The following is a 22,206-nucleotide window of genomic DNA, read 5'->3' as shown; positions in this document are numbered from 1 at the left end:
AATAATATCCGAGCCACATCTCTCAAGTTCCTCCATTTCCTTTACTTTTCTTTAAAGTCTGATACCTATTTCTCCTTAGAATGCAACAGCTTTGGAGGACCCTCTTTTAGATTTAATTCCAGCTGAGATTTGCCTAATAGTTAAACAGATGGGTACATGCTGCAAACTGACAGCAAATAAGAAAAAACTATAATTTGTTTTGCCATAGATCAACACTGTGAGACAACTGGTGAAAAAGCATGTACAACTACTGGTTTTTGCTTAATAATCTAGTAAAGGCATATTTCTAGGAGCACTTGTGCTTTACCTATGTTTTCATGTGAATAATGACTTAAGAACAAATTTCATTTGTTTTAAGAATCAAAATTCCACCTTTCCAGCAAGTATTTTTGGTAACCAGGTTAAATACTGCAAACAAATCCTGAACCTTAACAGAGTATTTTGACCTCATTTCTATTTAAATAAAACAAGACTGTTTTATGCTGTAATTGGAACATAAAAAACACCCAAACCATTAAAATAGTGTAACATTGTGCTATTATCTGTTTTAAGCACAGCAAAGATGAAAGGGTATTTTTTATTTTCTTGTTTGGATTTCAGTTTAAAATATCACACATATAACCTATATCCATGATTCCACTACTTCTCTCCCCTCTATTGAGATTCTTTATACAATAATACTAGTAAGGTAATGAAAACATATTTTTCCTTCACAGTTTCACAACCAATGCCACACGTGTCTCTGTAATATGCCAGTCTCTGTATGTCTCCTCTTGTTTCTCAGATTTCTTCTTTATTCTGATCTCTTTATTTCCTCCAGAAGCAATCTCCTAACCTGCAGAAGTGCTAAATGGAGCATCTATTTCATCTTTTCCCACTGATTTCTTCTATCATGCATTCTACTATGTACTTTAAATTCTCAGATAGGCTTGGAGGCTCATTCTGGAAACATTCCTGTACTCTGTGAAAGCACCCCTTCACTTCAAGTTACAGTGGCACAAAAACACTTGCACAATCACATTTTATCCCAGCAGTCCTTTCCTGTCCTTAGCTCATCTGTGAGCCCAAAAATCTAGTGATGAAGATTACTCAGAACATATTTAAAACCCCATTTACTTTCCCCAAGGCTCAAACACTTATCCAATCAATTCATGTTCTGATTGTAGTATCTTCAAACTGGTAAAATTTACAACCTCTCCTCGACAAAATCAACATCTTAGCTGATTTTAGGTCTGAGCTTGTGATGATCTGCAATTGGGTACAATTTCCCTGAAGCCCTGCAAACCCCTCTAACTTAACACTTTTTGATAGTGCTGTTCAGGCTAGTTTTACTTTTTATTATGCAACATGTCTTCTATGGTAGTATCTGAATAATCACATATCTACTTCAATTATAGATCAAAGTTGAAGAGATTATTAAACATATTGTTAATTAATCTCGAGATAAACATATCTACCATGTCTAGAAAAAGATGCCTATGATATTAAATCACTAATTGAACTTGATAATATCTTAATGTATTATTAACAGAGTCTATTTGGTATTTACTTGATAAATTATATTTAATCAGTATTATTGTTTGTGAGAGAATTTTTTTCCTGCCTAAGCTTTATGCATGGACTTATATACTCTTGTATGATGATTGATGTGTAACCTTTTCCAACATTCTTCAATAGCTGCCCTGTTGAGGTTCAGCCTTGCCCTCCCCTGATGCTCCCCTCAGGTGTGACTCCTGACACCCCGACAGCTGAACTGCTCTGGAACAGCGTGTGGACACTGTGCACTCACGTGGTGTCTGCAGGGCATTCTGCTCTGGCCACTGCTTCAGCTTAATACCCTGCTCTAAATAAAACCAAGCAGGGGGAAAATGAGCATCAGTATCTGTGCTACCTCCTGAACCAGTCTAAAGTGGAAATCTTTAATCCTGAATACCGTTACTTTTAAAATGTAACACGTCACAGTCCACAACAATTTAATTCCATGGCAACAAGGACAAACTTTGCCTCTCTGCCATGGGCAAAACACCTGCTCAAGTTACCCAAGTCAGAACACTGGGGCTGGCAGTTCACTCAGCACTGATGGAACTGTTCATCCATCTTCTGCATTTTAGAAAATTCTGATTTTTGTTTCTTTTCTTGAGATAAACTTCCCAGCAGTAAAATACGGACTGTGTATTTTATTTTCATTCCTTTTTTAGTTGCACTCCCAATTTCTATGAAAACTTAATAAAATTAAAGTCTGCATTTTTATGGTACACTAACTGAATGTAGAAGCAAAAATACAGTAATGTTACAAAACCTGTTCACCAACTGGTTCATTAAACATGTCCATTTTAGTTTGCTTTATTTCAGTGAGGTTATGACACTAGGAAAAGTACTTGTGTTCTCAACTGTTTGAATACAATTCTACTCCACTGCTTCTGAAAACCACCACTGGTTTATAGTCTGTATATTTACATTAAATTCATGTTGGTCTGTGGGACAACTTGAGTTTTCAAACAATAAGGTGTAGAATAAGCCATATTTGCATAATTTTTAAATTATTTGATAAATTTGTTAGACTGGGAACCGTGCAGAAAAAAAATCATTATCAGATCTCAATATTCTGTTACTGTTTATAAGTCCTTTTAGATGCTGGGAACATCTCAAAGTCATCTATGAAAGTGCATAAATTCAAATTTGGTTGCATGCAGGGCTGGAAACACTTCCTGTAATTCTTCAGATTTTATGTCGAAATGAAGTTCTTTCCAGCCCTCTCAAAAGGCATCAGTCAACATGGACAGCTTCTGTCAAAAAGTGGGGTTATTAGAATGATGGAAAATCTAAATGCAAGGGGCAGATAAGCCCCGAGTTGAGATGCAAGAGAAAGGAATTGAGCAAACACAACAAGCAAAAGCCAGCATGCACAATTCCTGCTCTGCACTCACAAATGCCAATGATGAGAGGCTGCCCATGGCTGTTTTCTCTCACTTGCTGAGGAAGTCAAACACTGTGAATAACAAATGCCTCCTCCTCCTCCTTTGCTTAGTTTTCTTATCTAATGCCACATGGTATGGAGTATCCCTTTGGTTAATTTGGGTCCGCTGTCCCAGTTGTGTTCTCTGCCAGGATCTTGCCCACTGATGGGGACAATGTGGCAGGTCGGTGTGTTACCAACATCTTCGCGGGCCCCCACGCAAAGCCGTGAGGACAATGAGCTCCGCGTCAGCCTGACCCAACACAGGCCTGTGAAAAATACGCGTTTTATGATTGGCTTTTCGCAAATATTACAATGAATATTGTATGTGTAATGTTAGAAAGTTATGCTGTATTAATTCTCTTAAGTAGTGTGGTAAATATAGTTTTAGGTTACAGCATAATGTTAAAACAGAAACTCTGCGATGTAGGATTTTTTTACGAGCTCAAGAAAGGGATAAGATAATCAAGAAACTCTTTGCACAGAGAAAACAGCGACAGGGCACATAAAGAGTCACGGCCTCCTTATCGGAAAAGACAAACATTCTTCCACCTCCTCTCTGCCTTTATGGAACCACCCGGATTAAGAAGAAGTTGACAAAAACCAGAAAAATTCTTAATTTGCAAGGAATTTATGCATCATGTATGCGTTGTATGAATATGCAATAGGCTATAGCTTTTAAGGGTTATTCCTTTGTTCACAAGGCATGCTTTTGGCAGCTTAGCATCCAAAAACATCCAGACATCCATAAGTCTTTGCTTTTTATTGCCTTGTAATTGTCCTAACTCTAAATTTTTATTACTCTAATTGTATTACTATTTTTATAACCATTTCATTATTAAACTTTTAAAGTTTCTATAAACAAGTGCTTGGTGTTTTTCACAGGCCCACGGCTGGAGAATCAGCGGCGACCGTGGCCTGGGAAGGAAACACGGGGCCCAGGAAGCATCTGCTTCAAAGCCATCGTCCCAGGCAGCCTCCCGGAATGATTCTGATGGGCAGCCAGGTCGGTGCTAATTTCTGACAGAACGCCAGCGGTCAAAGGGAATCCCGTCACTCCCTCGTTACTGAGGCGCTTCCACAACGTGCTTCGATACAAAGACTTTTATTCTCCGGCGCAGCCAGCCCGAGGAGCCCACAGCGCAGGCAGCGGACGTAAAAACTCACCCGGGGCGGGAGGAGCCGCCCGGCCCCGCCCCTCAGCGTGGCTCCGCCCCTCGGGATGGCCCCGCCCCTCAGCACGGCCCCGCCCCTCATTGTGGCCCCGCCCCTCGGCACGGCCCCGCCCATCGGGATGGCCCCGCCCCTCAGCCCCACCGCCCCACTGCGCACGCGCCCCGCCCTAACGCCCTGGGTCCGGCCCCGCGCCACGGCCCGTGACGTCATGCCGCAACCTGCCCTCGCTCTACGCGCAGGCCGGAAGCGTCCGCCCGGGCCGCAGAGCCGGTGGGAGAAAGGTTCCGGGCAGGTTGGGTTCCGGGGCTGCCCGCGGAGGCGCGGCGCGGCCCGCGATGATCCCGGTGCCGGTGGTGGTGACCGTGCTGGGCGGCTGGTGCGCCGTGTACCTGGCGGACACGCTGCTCAAGGTGAGGGCCGAGGGCGCAGAGCCGGACGGGGCCGGGAGGAGGCAGCGGCAGCCCCGTTCCCCCCCGCGCCGGGCCCAGAGCCCGCTGCCGAGCCCGGGCTGGCGGAGCCCGGCCCGGGCCCGCTGCGCTGCCGCGGGCTGTGAGGCGATCCCGGCCCCCGGCGCCGCTCCCGGCCCGGGCAGCGCCTGCTCCGCTTCCGCCCCGCGCTGGGCTCTGGGCGGCTCCGGGGAGCGCGGGCTCCGCCATGTGCCGCAGGGCCGGCGCCGCGGAAAGCCACGGCAGGCGGCTCTCGGTACCCTGCCTGGGCGGCTCCGTGGGCGCTGAACGGGCTGTCTGGAGGGTTATTTTGTATTAGCAAAACCTGAAAGACAAACTTGTTACGTTTGCGGTGTAGAGCATGTGCCTTTTAATGGTGATTTTCCTAAAAGATGTAAAAAGCAGTGCGTATTTATTCCTTTTGAGTATATTTAGTTTTACTGGAAAAAATTAGAGACAGAACTCGATACAAATACTTTTTTAAAGAAATAAACTTTGTTGTTCGGAGAGTATTAGGAGACTCATCCTTTTCCTCCTGATACAGAGGGGAAGATTTAAAAAGAAAATACACCAAGCCATCATTTGTTACATCTGGGTGCATCCGTGCATTGTTCAAGTTTCATTAAGTGGTGTGGAATTGTTTTGGGTTTTTTTAAAGATTCAGAGGTATGCTTTCTAAGACATGACTGAAATTGCAAAGAATGCATACAAAGTAGGCTGTGTGCTGGTTAAATATGAAGGAATATGAAATGAGAAGTTTGAGCTGTGATTCTCAATTTTACAGTCTAGGAGCTGCATCTGTTTCTGCCAAGGCAGATAGGACTTAGTGATATGAAAGTACAAAATGTGCATTTTGTCACTCCTGTAAAATATAGGAAGAAATACAAGAAAATTCAGGTGCTTAGAAAGCTTGGAGAAGTGTCTCCCCCTGCAGCTAATTGGAAAGCAAATGTAGCTCTGTTAATAATGAAAGCTGATAATTGCAAAATACAGCCTGTACATAATGACAATAACAAATACAGTCATTTACCTGTAGACTTCTCAAATTTTCTTGCAGCAAGTCTATGTTAAGTGTTTAAAAAAAATACAGCATTGTTTTGAAACACATGAGAAGACTGGCCAGGTACCAGGAGAACGTGCTCTGACTGCAGTGAGACGCAGCAGGCAGGTCAGCCAGGAGGCTGCTTCTCCTCTGGCAGCAGCTTTGTGTCTGGTGAGGGCTCCTGGGCTGTGAAGCAAGAACTGAGCTCAGGTACCAGACCTGTTGTGCCATGATGCTGAGACCATTTGCATCTCTGAGATTCCGAAGATCTCTTTCTGCATTAGACTATAAAATCATTTATTAGACCATGAAATCAATAAAATTACTTTTGTAAATAAGGAGAGTCACTGCATTTCTTGCAGCAGCAAGGGAGGGAAAAAAATCCCCTACATTGGAGCCTACTTAATGCCTGATTTATGTTGAAAAAGAAGGGGGGGATGCCTAGAATTCTATAGCAAGTGTGAGAGTCCAGAGGTTAAATTTTAATTCTGGTCTTTTAACTAAAAGTTGACCAAGGTTATTAATCCTCAGGAATTATGTGGGAGCTGTTGAGCCTCAGTGAAATTAGTGATAGATCTCCTGTGGTACATCTCAGTCATAGGTTTCACTGTGGCTACCACAGTTGAAATAGAATTTGGATTAAATAACCAGATTTATATCTTTAGGAAGCTCAGGTTGCTTGTTTTTCAGCTGGTACTATAAATCTCCACCACAGTCACAACCCAAGGCTGCTAGCTGCCACAGCAAAATTGTAATGTTTAATTAATTGTACTGTTTAAATCTCAAATCACTTTCAGTGTAATTCCACCAAAAGGATGTACAGAGAATTGAGTGAAAAATAATGTGGGAGCACTTTTCCATGTGTGGTCCTGTTGATATTTTTGGCAAGAGAAGGATGTGTGCTGTAACTTGCAGTTAATGTTTATTCAGTAAATCTGTTCAATGTGCAATGTTTTTTGCTCAGTTTGTTCCCTTACTGGTTTTGTTCAGATTTTAAATATTTTATTTTGGCAGTCTGACTCCAAGGCTACAATATAGAAAGTATAACTGTGTATAAATGTATTTTTGTACAGATAAAGCCACATGTTATAATATTGCTAGAATTAAAAGATACATTTGGGTCAGAAAACTAAAGCTATGCCAAATCAAGCTGGAATTTGGAATGTTAAATCCCTCTTGTTGCTCCTCGTTGTACCACTGCCACCAACATTTTCACTGAAGCTTGGATTCTGTAAGAGGGAATCACTCAGACCCCTAAATTCCTTCTCCCCAGCATCCTAAGTCATCACATTTCATTCTGCCTGAAGGATCAGGAGCGAGTGATGTGTAGGAGGTTGTCCCTCCTTCTGGTGTGAGAAATAAAGGATGCATTAGACACATTCAGTCAAGGTTGCCTCTCAGCTTTTTAAGGTCAGGAAGCTGAAATGATTCAGAGCTCTTGAACAGATTCTGCCAGTAAAGAAGAATGTTAAGGACTCCTTCTTGCTGGCAGATACCTGTGGATCTCCTGGAGTGTTTAGCAGGTGTCCAGCATTTTAAAGGCTGCATAAATAAATAGGTGCTGCTTTTATAGCAAAACTAATCTAACAAAACGCTCTTAGATCTCAAAGCAGAAGGGCCAAGGCCTGTGTGAAAGCAGCTTGAAATGAAGCATTCCAGGGCATGAGGGTGTGTGTTTAATGTGGGGATCCCACTGGGATCAGGACAGAAGGAGCAAAACTTTACAAAGAGGATGTCACCAGAGGACACAAGGAAAAATGACGCACCACAGCTTTGGTCACCATGAAGAGACTAATTTATTTTTTCTGACTCCAATCATTTATAGTTCTCAAAAGGTGCCAGTGGATTGGAAGGTGAACGTGCCACCTCTCCAACGACACTGGACAAACTACCAGTCTATCAAATTTCTCTGCCTCTATGAAAGAATGCAAAACAATAGCTTGTTTACAGAAAGTTGCATGAGAAAGTTCTCTACAAGAATGTAAGTTCAGAAGGCTTTAGAAAATCCTAAGAAATCAGGGCGACAAGAGCTTTTTAATATATTTTGCAAAAGTTTGCAGTCATTCAGTGGTCATGAATAACATTTACAAGGAGGAAAATAGAAAAGGAAAATTTTTGGTACCTTTCTTTTCGACATTTGACAGCTCTGTAGTCAGTGATTCCATATTCCTCATGGAAAACTTCATACTTATTTATATCTTGCTAGGACAGTGGGGCTACAGTGTTGTTGGAACGAATTCAAAGGGATGAATTCGTGGCATTTCTAGGGAAAAAAGTGGGCTTTGCATGGGATAAAAGGAATACATTTTCAAGTGTTAAATCAATGTATCTGATTAACTTTAGTAGAATAATGTCTTAGGGTGGTTTTGAGGTTTTTTGACTGTGTGAATGAATAGGACTTTTTTTTTTAATTCACAAAAGACAGTTTCTCATATCAGGGGTTCTTAATGATGCATGTATTTTTATTCTGAATTATCAGGTAGATTATGTGAGGAGGTCTTTTTGTTTCTTTGGCTTATGTATCACTAATTGTGTACAAGTCTAATCATCTTTGTGATCTCTTCTGTTAAAATTAGCAAAAGCTGATATGATTAAACTTAATAGTGTCATAGGGAGTTAGTGGTGTTGATGGGAGTGCATTACAGTGAAAATGTCTGTTAGTGCCCTCAGCTGACAGAGTAAAATTGTGACTGAAATTAGTAGGGTGAAGAAGAAGGAAATGATACAGAAATATATAGGCAGAAAGGATAAATGGTGTAAGAGGTGATGCATGAACAGTGGCTCAAGTAAATGGGTCTCACAGCTGAGGAAATTTGCTATTTGAAATAAACTTTTAGTGTTCAAGATTTAATTAAATTGACAAAATGAGAAAAGCTGTTAATACAATTGTGAAGTATAAGATTCTCAACCCCTACAACCACTGTGGTGCAGGGCAGGAGGAATGCAAGGAATTGGCAAGTTCTAAATTTGTTCAAAGGACCAAGGACAACAGCCAGAAACTTGTGAAGTTCCTTGTCAGGGAGGTGAAGGGAGCCTGTTGTGAACTACACATTCTGGATGTCTTCAGTAGGTGCTGCTGCTTGTGGGGAACCTTGGGAACAGTGCCCCAGTTCAGATAGCTCCAAAGACTTGTCTGGATTGTGTCAGACACTCCTGCCTTAGGAACTGCGCAGTGTCAGAAGGCTCAAATCTCATCTGTGCTTTTCCTGAGCTCTGAGTTCCTCCAAGGAAAGCATTCCTTCATCTGGGTTTCTGACACAAGCTTCCATGGGGCAGGTGACTAAAGCCTATTGAGAATGCAGGCACCATAAAGTAAAGTTAACCAAAAAGAAAAAAAAAGGACATCTATTTGAAATTCTGCATGTTTTTATATAAACAGATCACATTTGCTGCTCTGTCACATTACAAAATCTTCCTAGAATGTTTTGGTCAAACTGTTGTTTTGCAGTCCTCCAACTTTTGTTTTTCTGTTGTTTTGCAGTCCTTCAGCTTTTGGTTTTCTGTTGTTTTGCAGTCCTCCAACTCTCTGAAGGCATCGTACGAGGACTGGCTGCTGACGTACGGCTTGAGCGTCTCTCCCTTTCACCTGCGCTGGCAAACAGCTCTCTTCAACCGCCAGTTCTACAACTGGGGGAGATGGAAACCCAAATTTCTCTACTTGTGGTATAAATTCAGCATCCTTTTTCTTCTGTCAGAGTCAGCAATTGAACCATGTTGGTGCCTTTCAGCATTAGAAGGGCAGTGGGTAGACATGGATATTTTAATACGTAAAGATAAAACCAATTGGAGTGGTTGCACTAATTGTACTGTGCCAGTATAAGTATTTATCCTCTGCTAAAAATACATAAGTGTAATACAGGTTGCATATTGAGATTCTATAAAACTAGAAATCCTTAAACTATTTTTACCTGTGGTTTGAAGTATGCATAGTTCTGGAGAGTACAGCTATTACATGCAATACTGCATACAGAAGTAGGTCTGAAAGCAGTCGCTCAGATCCTAGATCATTCCCAGTGCTGTAGATTTAGCTCTCCCAATCACTCGAGTTTACAAAGGATTCAGAGCTAGCTGTGTACCTGTAGTTAATCATTGCCCAGACATTCAGCAATGATACCTGCTCAGTAGCACCTTGCTTACCTTCTGTCTTTTATCTGCCTACACCTTTCCAAGCAAAGGTTGCACAGTGCTTGGAATGGATAGGTAAGTAGGGTGGCCTAATATGGGTGCTCCTGGACTGGTTTAGAAAACTATTGTTCAGTTGCCTTCCTAGCATTACTTTGTATCTGCTCTGAAAATATAAAATGAGTAAGATTTGAATTTTTTTTTCATTTCCTGTATTGCTACCCTCAGTGAGATAGTAATAAAAGAGATGTACTTCAAATTGGTTTCTCTAGTATGTAATGATTTTGTAATAATCAGTCTGAAATAGCTCTGTATCAATTACAATTTTTAATGTGTATAATTTATTACAGTATAATGTTTCCACTAGTCTCTTTAATTAACATTACAAGTACATGTTGCTTAAAATAAATCTTCTAATTCCCAGTGAGCTCCATTAAGGCTGATAAGAGAACAGTTGAGCTGTTATGAGAGGAAGAAGGACTGGTAATGAGGTGTATGTACTGGTTTTGCATCACAGAAATTTTTTTTTGCTAGAAAAACGAGTTATCACATCCTTCAGCTATAGGACAGTGTAAAATAAAAATAGTAATATTAATGCTGAATAAAAATTTGTCACTAGGTGGAGTGACATGAATTGAAATTATTTTCAACATTGATTTTAATGAAAAATTTTTGAGAAGAGCAATGTAGCTTAAGAAATTGGTATTAATGTGGTCTTGCAGTTGTACTTTTTAGTTGTTCTTTACAAAAGATTCAGTCTCATTTATTGTTCTTTAGCTCATTTTACTGTTTGTTAGAAAGATGCAAAATGAACTGAAACTGCCTCATAATTTGATCCAAGTCTCTAAATATGTGATGCTGTGGTGCAACATGGCCAATTATACATTGTTAGTTATGTTTCTATATTCTTATAAATTTATAGACTCATAGCTACAAGCGAGTTACACATTGGGTAACTGAATAAAAGTATTTGAAAATTGATCAGGATATGGTTTGGATGTAAAACATTTATTAAACAAGGAGAATATAAGTTATTAGTGTTATTATTGTATATTATTCTTATTAGTTTCCTTTAGCATTTTTTTACTGGATTGTTGATGAATTGTGGTAGCATCAGGTAAGTTTTGCCCTGTGTTTTGTGTAAAAAACTTGTGCTATAAAGCAGAGATTTACGTAGCCAGAGATGGTTCCCTTTTTGTCTTGTGGCTGTGCACTGTTGAACTATTTGCTTCTCTGTGTAGGTTCAGTGTAGGAATGGTGTTTGGAATAGTTGCCATGTTTGGCTCTGTTATCCTGCTTGGAAAGACCCTGCTGCAGACACTGACCCAGATGCTCACCGAGGCTCCGAAAGCCCAGAATGATCGAATGCTGCAAGTCGTGGTGAGTGTTCCCTCCTCAGATCTTTGCTTGAGAACTGTGTACAGATCTAAAGCAGCTTCTTAATGGGGTATGGGATGCTAAAATATTCCTGTGCAAGAATAACCCAGCTCCTGATGTTATCTACATGAATATGTGCTGTTTTTTTCCAGCCTTAAAAATGGGAGCGTGAGTATAGAAAAAGGGCAAATGAAAGCAAACATGTGGAAGAGTTTATTTTAAAAATTCTCAGGAGTGGGACTTGGATAATCATTCTGAAAAGCCCTAAATTATAGTATTAAGAATAAAATTATAGTACTAAGCATATAAAACTGAGTTAAGAACTCATTTCCTGTAGGCTTTGCAGTATGTTCTGGTGACCTTACAGTTTGCAGAGCTCATACATAATTGACGAGGAGACAAGTTCTGGTTTTTTTCATACAATACAAAACAGCAGTGGAAAAGGAAAGAAGGGCAAAAAGCTTTGTGTGATAGTAGAAGCAAAGAATTGTTAGTGAGGGAGTATTTTTTGATTCTTGAAGGACTTATGACTTAATTTACTATGTGAAATTTCAAGTGCTGTTTCTGGCAGTATCAAAGTCCAATGCTATATTTAATTGTTCTATGCATTTCTGGTGCTGGACAATGTATTTTACAGTTTTAGAATGGAATGTATTTCACAGGATAGGAGAGATTTCAAATACTGTCTTTTTAATATCTTCACATGGCAGTAATGGAAGAACTGACATTGCCTTGCAGCAGTTTTAACCTGGAAGGATTCCTAGTCACTTTTTTTATACCAAGAGTGCAATGTGGCCAAAATATACGGTCGCTTTTTTCAGAAAGTGTTATGGGATTGCTCTGTCTTCTGCTACATGGCTTAGAGCAGAGGTGCCCAGCCTTGTTACTCTGTTTAAGTACTCAGCTATTCAAGTGACCAGATGTTGAGAATTGTGTGCAGACACAGCAGACCTTCCTGTAAGCACTAGAGTGACTGCATGCAGCTAGAATGGCATGAGTGCAGGAGGCCTGATTTAGCACGTGCCATAAACTCACATACCTTTGGATGGCTGGGTCTGTTTCCCACAAGCAGAGTGAATATACAGAGTTCAGTGTGTGTTGGAAAAAGCAGGCAGTGAGACCTGAGGGAGAACTGCTGTCACTGCCACCGTTGTCCCCTGTACAGAGCCTGCTCCTCAGTTACCTTCAGGGGCAGACAGGAGTGGGCAGTCTGTGCATCTGGGAGGGCATGAGCTGAACACAACACAGGAAATTTTGTAATTTATATTCCAGCAGGATCTGTCCTAACCTTTCTGGAGTTCCTTTACATCTTCATTTTCTGACGTCATTGTATGGATCCATCCACTTTTGTGACACCAGAGTAAAGTGGTCATTGACAATATATTGCTCTTTGGAGAAAATAACAGACACAACCAAAGTAAAGATGAGCCTTTGGAATTAATCTGGTGTGAACTGGAACAACGAGAGTAGAAAAGTAGGATAATGTTCACAATTTCACTGTGGACTGTTTCTTCAGTGACTGCTTGCTGGCAATATCACTGCATTCAAACCAAGGATTAACTGGCACTGAAAACAGTTTAATAGATAGGGATAAAGTAATGTCATGTGTGGGGATAAGGTTACTTCTCCTAAGTTCAGTTGTGGTTCTCTTCCTTTCTTACCTCATTCTTTCATTTCATGGTTGTATAATTCTGCCTCTAGCAAGTTTCAGTATTCTTTTTAAGGGGAATGTGCTAGTGTAAATTGACACCAAAAAGAGACTTATGTGGTTGCAAAGAGGTGAAGAATGACTTCGGAGGACCTTCTAATTTAAATTATTTACTTGTATTTGGCTGCCTGGAGGAGAGCAAATTAATTAAAAAAACAAAACAACAAAACCCCACTTTTTCTTTGTAAACTTAATTTTAGCCTGTGACATAAAGCTGTTTAGCTTTTACTCTCTGGGAGTGGAGAGAGGGAGAAACAGTTGTACTTATATTTTATTAAGATTTTTGTACGCTTCCTCTTTTGTGCAGTCATGTACTTGATTTAAAATACCTGTCTATAGGTAACTGGGCTGTTTCTCTTCAGCTGCTCCCTCTTGTGTTGGTTGCCTACTGACAAAAGTAGGAAAGAGGCAGATTAATTACAAGCAAAGGATCTTCTTTTACTAAAGGCATTTCCAGAAGGCCATAAAATATAAGACAGCATGTTTTTTAACAAAATACTGCTATTGGTTTCAGAACCCTTCATGAGAGGTAACTTCTGTTTTAGGTGAATCTTAAAATAGCTTCTTTGACGTAAAGTCTGAAAGCGTCTGGTGCTGTGTTCTAGCAGGCTGTAGTCATGGTGGAATTGAGATGGCAGCTTTTGCTTTTGCCATCTGTCCTCTCACTGCAGAGGTAACACCACTGAAGTGATGCATTAGTGCCACCAGCTGATGCTGCAATGTAAGCAGTGATGTTTAAGAAATGAAATGTGGCTGTCTTTCATACTGGTGAGATACCACAGCTGAGCCAGTTAAGGTAAATTCCTTGGTCACCATCACACTGGACAGAATTTGTGAGGTGATTAACATTAATGAATCCTTTTGAAGGATTTAATTTAGCTAGATTGTCTCAACAAACTCCTGTAGAGTTCTGCTGCTCAGGTAGGTAAATGTAAATAAGTGAAGAATGTGCAGGACTGAACAAAGGTAGAATCCAACCTACCTAGTTGGATGTGCAGCCTTTTGTCTTCCACAATGCTGGGTTTTATAGAGTTCTGTAGACAGGCCAGGAGTTTCTGCCCACAGCATCTCTTTTGTGAGGCTGGCTTGCAGTTCAGGTTGTGTTCACATCAGTTGTTAGTGAGCATACTGGAATGCAGCCTGCCTTGAGTAGAAGAAGCTGTAAATCTGACAGGAGAAATGTCCCAGAGCAATCCCACTGCAGCCCAGCAGCTGAGGGGGATGGAACCGAGCAGGACGAAGGTCCATCAGGAGGAAGGAGGGAACGGTTCCTCATGCTTTGACTAGTGACCACTTTGAAGCCTGTCTGGAAGCAGTTGTTGTCTTGTGACAAGCACAGAGAAGGACCTGGGAGTGGTGGGAATCCATAGCAACAGGAAGAATATGAGGGGCCTGCATATTATGTCTTAGGTAAATTAGAATAGTATACCCATTTCAAGGTGGGGTTTTTTTAAGGTTAAATGTGTAGACTACCAAAACCTGAAGACTAGATTAAATTTTTTTTGACCCTGTAAACTGGGATAATTTTATGATTTGTATAGGAAGAGAGAAGGAAGAGACTGACTGTTCAGCTGTCAACTCATTTTTAACTTTTCATGTTCATACTCTTTAAAGAGCCATACAATTTTTATTATTTTCTTTTGAAAGGTGGATCTTTTCTATAGCTACATGACTGGCTGCAGGAAACTGTAAACTAATGCTCACAGTGCCAAGCCTGTTTCATTTGAATGGAAGTCTGTGTACATTTTTATAAACTTCATGAGCTTAATATAGAGTAGGACACATTTGATCAAAGCTGTGGGGAATATATAGGTTAGGGAGAGGGCTTTTGTGCCTGGAGAGCTACTTAACATTCCACAAAAGAATATATATTTAATATATTTTAAAATACACTGAATAAGTTGGTAAAAGAGGTGCAAACTGATCGTGCTGCCTGAGAGCAGCCCCCGGTCTGCTGTGGGTCTGAAGAAGTGAGTGAGAGCAGCAAATTTAGGGGCAGAATAATTTGTCTTTGTACGTCTTGTTTTCCTCCTATGTTTTATTTTGTTGTCATGCCAACATCAACAGGTGCCTGGTGTCAATTTGCCCATCAGCCAGCTGACCTATTTCTTCTCTGCAATCCTCATCAGCGGTGTGATACATGAAGTCGGCCATGGGGTGGCAGCTATTCGGTAATTTCTGTTCTGCTTTTCTGCTACTCTGACGACAAAGCCAAATATTCCAGAGCAGTTACCTAGCCGTGAATGTTGTTAGCACTGCTTTGTTTTATGTAGAGAGTCTGTTTAGTCTGTAATTCATAGCTTCCTTGGATTCGAAGTTTGGAAGGGTGTACAAATTTGGGATAGAGTTTTAATACAGTGTCTATTATACAGATTATGAGAAAGGACTTCTGCCTTGCAAATATAACATCAGGTTTAAAACAATCTTTTTAAAGTGGCCCCGTTTTTAACACAGCAATTTCATTTCATTTCTGTGCTTGTGACACTTGAACTCGTGCTATTGCACAGTAATACTTTAAAATTGATTTTTAATTGATTTGTTTAAGCATAGCTTGTGAAATATGTTATGAACAGATTGAAGCAATAACTTGGTCAAATGTGATTTGCCCCTGTTAACTTCCGTGATTTATTAGCTTTGATCAAAAATTATATTTTTAATGTCCTTAACTATGATGATTACATCACAAAAATTATTTGACAGTTTAGTCATTACTTTTGAATGCCACTTCAGCATAAGAAGGTTAAGCAGTGATTCCTGGGACTGATGATCAGGTGTCCTCCACATTTCTCCTGGGCAGCATCATTATCTCTTCTTTGAGCATAAAGCTCTAAGTTGTTTCTTTGTTTTTCCTGAGTGTAGGGAGTCATGACTGCATTTTAACCCATATACCACCTTTTTTGTAACCCCAAAGGTTCTCACTTAAAGGGGTGGTTTGAAAACCTCTGTGTTTCATATGCTCTGCTTGTCTTTTAGCTGTCTTCCCTCAAATATTCACAGGGAATTTTCTGTGGAGGATGAACCTTTTTCTTATCCCATCACAGGAAGAAGAAACAAAATTTTCTTTTTACTGCATGTTGCTGGCAGACTGCAGAGAAGCTAGGAGTTGCTACAGAGCTCTTTTTAAGCAGAAAGGAATAATAATTCTTGTGTCTTAACAGTGTGATATCTTTATTCAAGGTCTACAGCAAAGGCTTTGAATATTCAATTTCAGATTATATTTTCATCAAAAAAATTGTTTTTCCAGCTATTTCCAGAGGATAAATTGGATGGTCCAATGTACATTGGCAGACAATGTTGCTGCTGCTGTTTTCTGCCTGGCTTTTTTATTCTCCTTCTGGCATATGTTGAGTCTGTAGTGCTGTTACTGTAAATTCTCAGGGTTTCAACTTCACTAAAAAGCTGTGCTGTGGGCAAATTTTATTATTCTGGCAAGTCACTTAACCTTCCTTAAATCTAATGCACTTTTGCCAGCTTCAGTTCTAGAAAGCATTAGCTGTGAGCTATAAGAGCTTAAATATTTGAGCCTTAGCTTAGTCAAGGCTCGTACCAAGCAAGTCTCTTTCTTCCTCCCTGTGTATCTTCTACCCAAGTCATGAAATCCTGAACAGGCACTAAACTGCCTATTATTAATTGGTAACATGAGATGAGTTAGCTTCACAGTATTAGTGTGAGACTTAACTCTGAATAATGTTGTATAATTCTTTGTCTTCTTTTGGTGTATATACACATTAAATAGATAAATGTAAATAAGGAAAAGATTAGACCCAGTATATTGTCTCAGTAAAGACAGGGGATTAGCTGATCTGTGCCTGGTTTGGTCTTGGAACATGATTTTGCCATGCCTCTCTTTAACTCCTTTGTAAGATTTCTAGCTTCAAAAAACCTTAATGTGTATTTTCCAAAAAAAATCATGTAAAAGTAATTGCAACACCCTTGGAAAAAAAATATTATCTTTATAATAGTGTCAGCTACTAATATATTTAAATAGAATCACAGAGTGTTAAGGTTTGAAAGGGCATTAGCATTTGTCCTTTTAACCTCTTGACTTGTTTTCATTTTTTCAGATGACATTTCCCTCATTTTTGTTAGTTTACAACGTACTCTAAGGTCCATTTAGGAGAAACAGAATTAAAAATTCCAGAACTGTGGAAGTATTTCTTTAAAAGGAAAGCAATTGATTCTTGCAAATACTTTTACATAGATGAGTTTGAAACTGCTTCTTATGGGCTGCCATTTTTTTACTTAAAAGAACAGCTACCCCAAATGTTGAAATATATGTTAACATGGAAGTTAGGTAGGTTTTTAAAAGGTATTTTATGCACTACTGTTACCAGGAAACAGAAAAGAAGTTGAACTTACCCTTTATGTTTTTACCAAACTTAAAAATGTATACTGCTTAGAAGTGGCAACTACTGCAGAAAACATCCTTTAGTTTAATTATCTTTCAATTACTGATAGTATAAAAATAAATTCATTTTATAATTAAAATTTAGTCATTCTTGTTGTCAAAAATGGTGTGCTATGTAGAATCTCTCCGTTTTTCCTTTGTTTGTTTGCAGTTACTCTGCTTCACTTTTCTTTTCTTCTTTTTAAGAGAACAAGTACGATTTAATGGATTTGGAATTTTTATCTTCATTGTCTATCCTGGAGCATTTGTTGATCTCTTCACAACTCACTTGCAGTTGATATCTCCTCTTCAGCAGTTAAGGATATTTTGTGCAGGTAATAGTTTGTGGTTTTTTATTACATCTTTGCTTAGCACCATTACTTATTCCAAGGCATCATTGTGAATCTTTGATTGAGTATTTAAGGTTTAGAATGAATAAGTACCAAAGCTTCTCTTTACTTAATGGTGATCCTTCTGTTCTGAACGTATGTTGCCATCTCAGAGAATCATTTGATCATTACTGTCCTTATTGAGCTGCTTTCTGGGCTAGAGATGTCAGTTTCTAGGATCTTAAATGAGCACAAATTTCCTGTCTTGAAAAGCTTTATTATATTCTAGATCCAATTCAGAATGGTTGTGCATAAGAAATTCCAGTTGTGTAGTTGGGGAAAAACTGTGGTTTCAGATGTTCCTCTCATTAGAAAGAGCTCTTGTACTAGGTGCAGAAGTTGCTCTGTCTTTTTTGTTTGTTTGTTGTGAGGGATGTTTCTGCACATTGTATAGTCTAAGTAGCAAAACCTTGGAGCACACAAGCTGGGAAATACTGAGCCAGAATGGTGCTATGAGAAAAATGACTTCCTGTCAACACAGGTCAACATCCTTGAACAATTCACTACTGTTTTCTGCAATAGGAGCAATCTGTTTTTCAATAGTATTGTGAGTGATTTTCACTGACCTGTGAGTTGTGTTATTGCACAGGTCACTGTGTTTTGATGTTGCCATCAGGAGGAAATAAAGGTTAAAACAAACATCCAAAGAGAATCGTAGCTTATGGCTCCAGATAACCTCCAGATGTTTTTGAATTGATGTTTGTTGAAGTCTCTGGCTACTGGGAAGTAGAGTCTGGTTGCTGTGAAAAGTCAAACTGAGACTGTGTTGCTCTGCCTGAACCACTTGTATTATATTTCTAGAGACAAAGATGGCTCCCAAAGAACTGAAAGAGAAAAGTTATCATCTTGGGTCAGTTCTTGATACTGGTATTTTTTCCGTTGCAGGCTAGCAGCCAGCCTGTTGTAATGTTTAGTTATTCATGTTGTTCCTGAATATTGTATCTAAAACATCATATAGAGGGTGGACATAGAGAAGCCTTTAGCATGCATGTTTTCCAGCTTTCATAAATAAATAATTACAAATGTTAGTTAAGTAAATATATCTGTATTCCAAGTACCCGAATCAACAAAAATCATTCACATACAATAACCTCTTCGGAAGCTCTGTTTGTCAAATTAATCTGTTTCCATTTCCATCTACTGGGAACAGAACTGAAAGAAAAGGCATACTAAATTTCAAAGTGGTTTGCTTACATAGATTCCTGAGACATTATCTAGAAAAATACAATTCTGAGCTGTAATAGAAAATATTTGCTTGCATGTTTTGATGAAAGCAAACATCTGTAATAATTTTCCATGTTCCTTGGGAAACCTGAAATAGGGGAATGCAAGGCAGGAGCAAACATGTTGCAAGACTGGTTAGCATGAATGGCTTGCTTTCAGTTAGGTATAACAAATAAATGCATTTTTGCACAGTTTATGATAGATACATTTCAGAACTAGGATGTTTGATAATGATAAAATGCAATCTTCAGTAAACAACCAATTTCTTTTATTTGTCAGAACAGTTGAATGAACCTATTCCTGGTGTTCAGAAATTTGACTTTAGGGAGACATATTTTGTATAGCAGCTGAGTAACAGAGCTAGACTAGAGGCCAATACCAAATATTCTTTTTGTAGTCCAGCTATAGTCTGGAGATTAAAAAAATATATTTTTGTACAGCAGATGGCATCATATGTTCAAGAATAGGAAATGAGTGTTCTTGTAACACTTGTGATATTTATAGCATAATTCCATGCCTACTAGATAGATTAAAAGGGATTCTGTGCAGCACATTCTTGTAATTAGTTCAAATATTTGTATCACTTTCTGAGATAATTTTTAATACATTTCATCTTGTCTTTAACAGGAGTAAAATGTTTTTTGTTTTCCTTTTTTAATTACTTAGTAATTAATAAATTATTTTAAGGTGTTTTAGGGCTGTGTAAAGTGTCTCTTCTTAAATGTAAGGAATTAGGTGTCCAAGGATGAGGTTGTTTCAGCAAGATGAAGGTAGACTGAGCAGTGTGCCTCTGCATGTATTCTGATTTGGAACATGTTTATTTTTCTGTGGATCACCTGGGATGAGTTTGAAACCTCTCTATTTTAGACTTCTTGCTGTATTCCACACAGCAAATGGTGTCAATTTTGGTAGCAAGGCCCTTTTTTCCTAGCTGTTTGAAAGTATTCCTTGTCACTCTCTAGCAGTACCATCACCTCTGTTTTATTATTACTATTTTAAGAGTTGGGATTGTTTTCAATTTACTCTGTGTAGCAGCCACACAGTTGAAAAGAATTTTATTTCCATTTTACATTTTTGTGTTTTGTTAAGCTGTTAAGCTGAAAAAATAGTTTTAAGATAAAAAAGATTAAAACAATAAAGTTTAAATATTTGCTCACTACTTCTGTATTTGTTGCAAATAAATGTGCATATGTGAGATAAGGAGAGCTGCTTACAGAAACATTTCCTCTATCTGGGTGCCTTTCCATGAGATACAATTAAAACTATAGAAAAAAATTACTTTAAGAAGCATATACCAGTGGAAATGGCAGCTTACTTCAAAAACTCCAAAATGGTCTCTCATTTCTTCAGCATTAAAAGTGTGAAAGAAGGTGAGGTGAGATGTGGAGATAGGGGAGATAAGTCTGCCATATGCTATGATTTCTGTGTTATAAACACTGCAAGAATGATAGGTTTAATACATTTGTAAATATATTTAATTGAATTCCTGCACTGTAACTGCCCTGTAAGTATAGAATTTAACCAAACTCCTCACAACAGGATGAAGCACTGTAAGAAAGAAATAAAGACTCTTCAACACTGAAAGGTTTTCCTGCATTGTTCATACAAAACTGTCTGTCTGAGATCACAAACTAATGAGAAAATGTGTGTAGAGCTGAATGTGGAAAAAGCCACAAAGCTTTGATGATGAATGCCAGCTGTGTCTTATAATAGTGGCTCATTGCTTCTTATGGAGACCCACATACTATAAAGATGGTAATTGCAAATATGTTCCCCAAAACAACGTGTCAGGAAGTGCTGATTGTACATTTTAGTTTCTTGATGGGGTTTCAGATTCATATTTTCTTGTAGAAGAAGCTTTTTTTTCAAAAAATTTCCTAAATTCATTTGGCACATATACTTGTCATAATTTTAATTGAAATAATGCAGGTTACCATCACAAATACTGAATTGCAAGTAAATTTCAGACATCTTGCTCTCTAGGACAAACAGTATTTATTCAAAAATAGGCCCATTTATTGAGATTCTTAATTTCAACAGTTTATTGTGGTAGAAGGTAACACATAATATATTTCATTCCACTATTTTTTAATATTTATAATTAAAGACAGCTCTGTAGATAGAAACTGTATTTTAATAGTTGATTCAGAAGCCCAGTTTCTCTTCTGGATACACTACCCTTTGATACTTAGAAAAGAAGTACATGAAATCTTAATCTGGTAGAATGACACCTTAGAAATGGATTTACTGCTCTCCTGTCTTTTTTGATGGTATAATTCTCAGGAGTTTAGAGGTTTCTCTAAAACTGCCTTACAAAGTGGCATCCTAGAAGTTAAAGTTTATAATCTATGTACTCTTCTTTTATGCCTATATTCACAAATTAACTTTTCTTTTTTTCTTGCAGTAATAATTTCAGGAAAGTTAATTAGAAGGCAGCTGTAGGATCATTTAAAAACCAACTTTTTTGCCTTCTTTTTAGGGGTGTGGCATAATTTTGTTCTTGGTGTTGCCAGTTTCATGGTGTTGTTTCTGCTGCCAGCCATTCTTTTCCCATTCTATTACACGGGTGTTGGGGCACTTGTCACTGAGGTTGCAGAGGTAAGAAGGAGATTTGCTGTTTCCATATTATATGCTTTGTGATCTGAAATGTACCTCTTATGATCACAATCAGATTTGGTCACTGTAGCCCTTTGCAGAATCTAATATACTGAACTTCTTGCTTAAAGTTTTCCTTTCAGTCTCATGTATCTTAGTATTAGTAAATTAAGGAACATGGTGTGAATAATGATAGACTAATTAGCATTCTGCAAAACTGTTGAGACATTTGAGATGAGTTTGCAGGTTTAGTTCCGGTTTTAACTGTTTTTCAGTATTGGCACAAAGCAAATCTACTGGAAACTGCACTATCACTCCAGTTACTGCTATCTGTTTTTAATGTTAAAGATTATTTTAAGCTGATTTCCTTGTTTGGTCAGCTGGAAGTGAAATAGAGACAGACTTCTGGGATTCTGGAAAGGAATGATTTTTTTCTGACTTAATCAAATACAGCACAGTTGAACAGCAGAGCTGAAAGGATACAGTCTTTCTTGGATCTAAAAGTCAGTTGATAAAACTCAGGAGAGAGTGACATTTATAATGTTTTATTACCTTTGAAAATACATGTACACCTGCTTTCTTGAAAAGTTCAGTGTATTAATTTAAGTTACTTGAACTTAATATGTTGTGGGTTTTCCTACCTTTTGACCTATATGAAAATAATTACTCAAATTTGAAGATGTGTCCAGGACAGTTGGAGACTTCCCTTTCCCTCCCCTTCCCCCCATTTTTTAGTGTCTTAACCTAAAGATTTCATAGTATTCAATGAATTGTAAATTAATCC

At 38.7% G+C, this 22,206-nt stretch overlaps 1 protein-coding gene across 8 annotated transcripts in view; it reads left to right on the top strand.

Moving 5' to 3' along the window:
- The first annotated feature begins 4,298 nt into the window (after positions 1-4,298).
- Positions 4,299-22,206, top strand: part of MBTPS2 (membrane bound transcription factor peptidase, site 2) — a 40,483-nt gene continuing 22,575 nt past the window's right edge. For 4 of the 8 annotated variants that reach the window (XR_010995869.1, XR_010995870.1, XM_068179884.1 and 1 more), the window contains exons 1-6: positions 4,301-4,542; positions 9,135-9,283; positions 10,984-11,122; positions 14,895-14,998; positions 17,422-17,549; positions 21,307-21,425. Coding sequence is in view for 5 of the 8 variants with exons in the window: in XM_068179884.1 (XP_068035985.1) it covers positions 4,468-4,542; positions 9,135-9,283; positions 10,984-11,122; positions 14,895-14,998; positions 17,422-17,549; positions 21,307-21,425 (714 nt within the window). In the remaining 3 variants the exon portion in view is untranslated. Of the gene's footprint in view, positions 4,543-9,134; positions 9,284-10,983; positions 11,123-14,894; positions 14,999-17,421; positions 17,550-21,306; positions 21,426-22,206 lie in introns of all 8 variants that reach the window. The other 4 variants (XM_068179885.1, XR_010995868.1, XM_068179886.1 and 1 more) reach the window with 4 other exon arrangements.

Source organism: Anomalospiza imberbis, chromosome 2 (genome assembly GCF_031753505.1).
Source record: "Anomalospiza imberbis isolate Cuckoo-Finch-1a 21T00152 chromosome 2, ASM3175350v1, whole genome shotgun sequence".
NCBI classification, from domain to species: domain Eukaryota; kingdom Metazoa; phylum Chordata; class Aves; order Passeriformes; family Viduidae; genus Anomalospiza; species Anomalospiza imberbis.
Note: the sequence above shows the minus strand (reverse complement) of the source record. Positions and strands in the feature narration are given on the sequence as shown.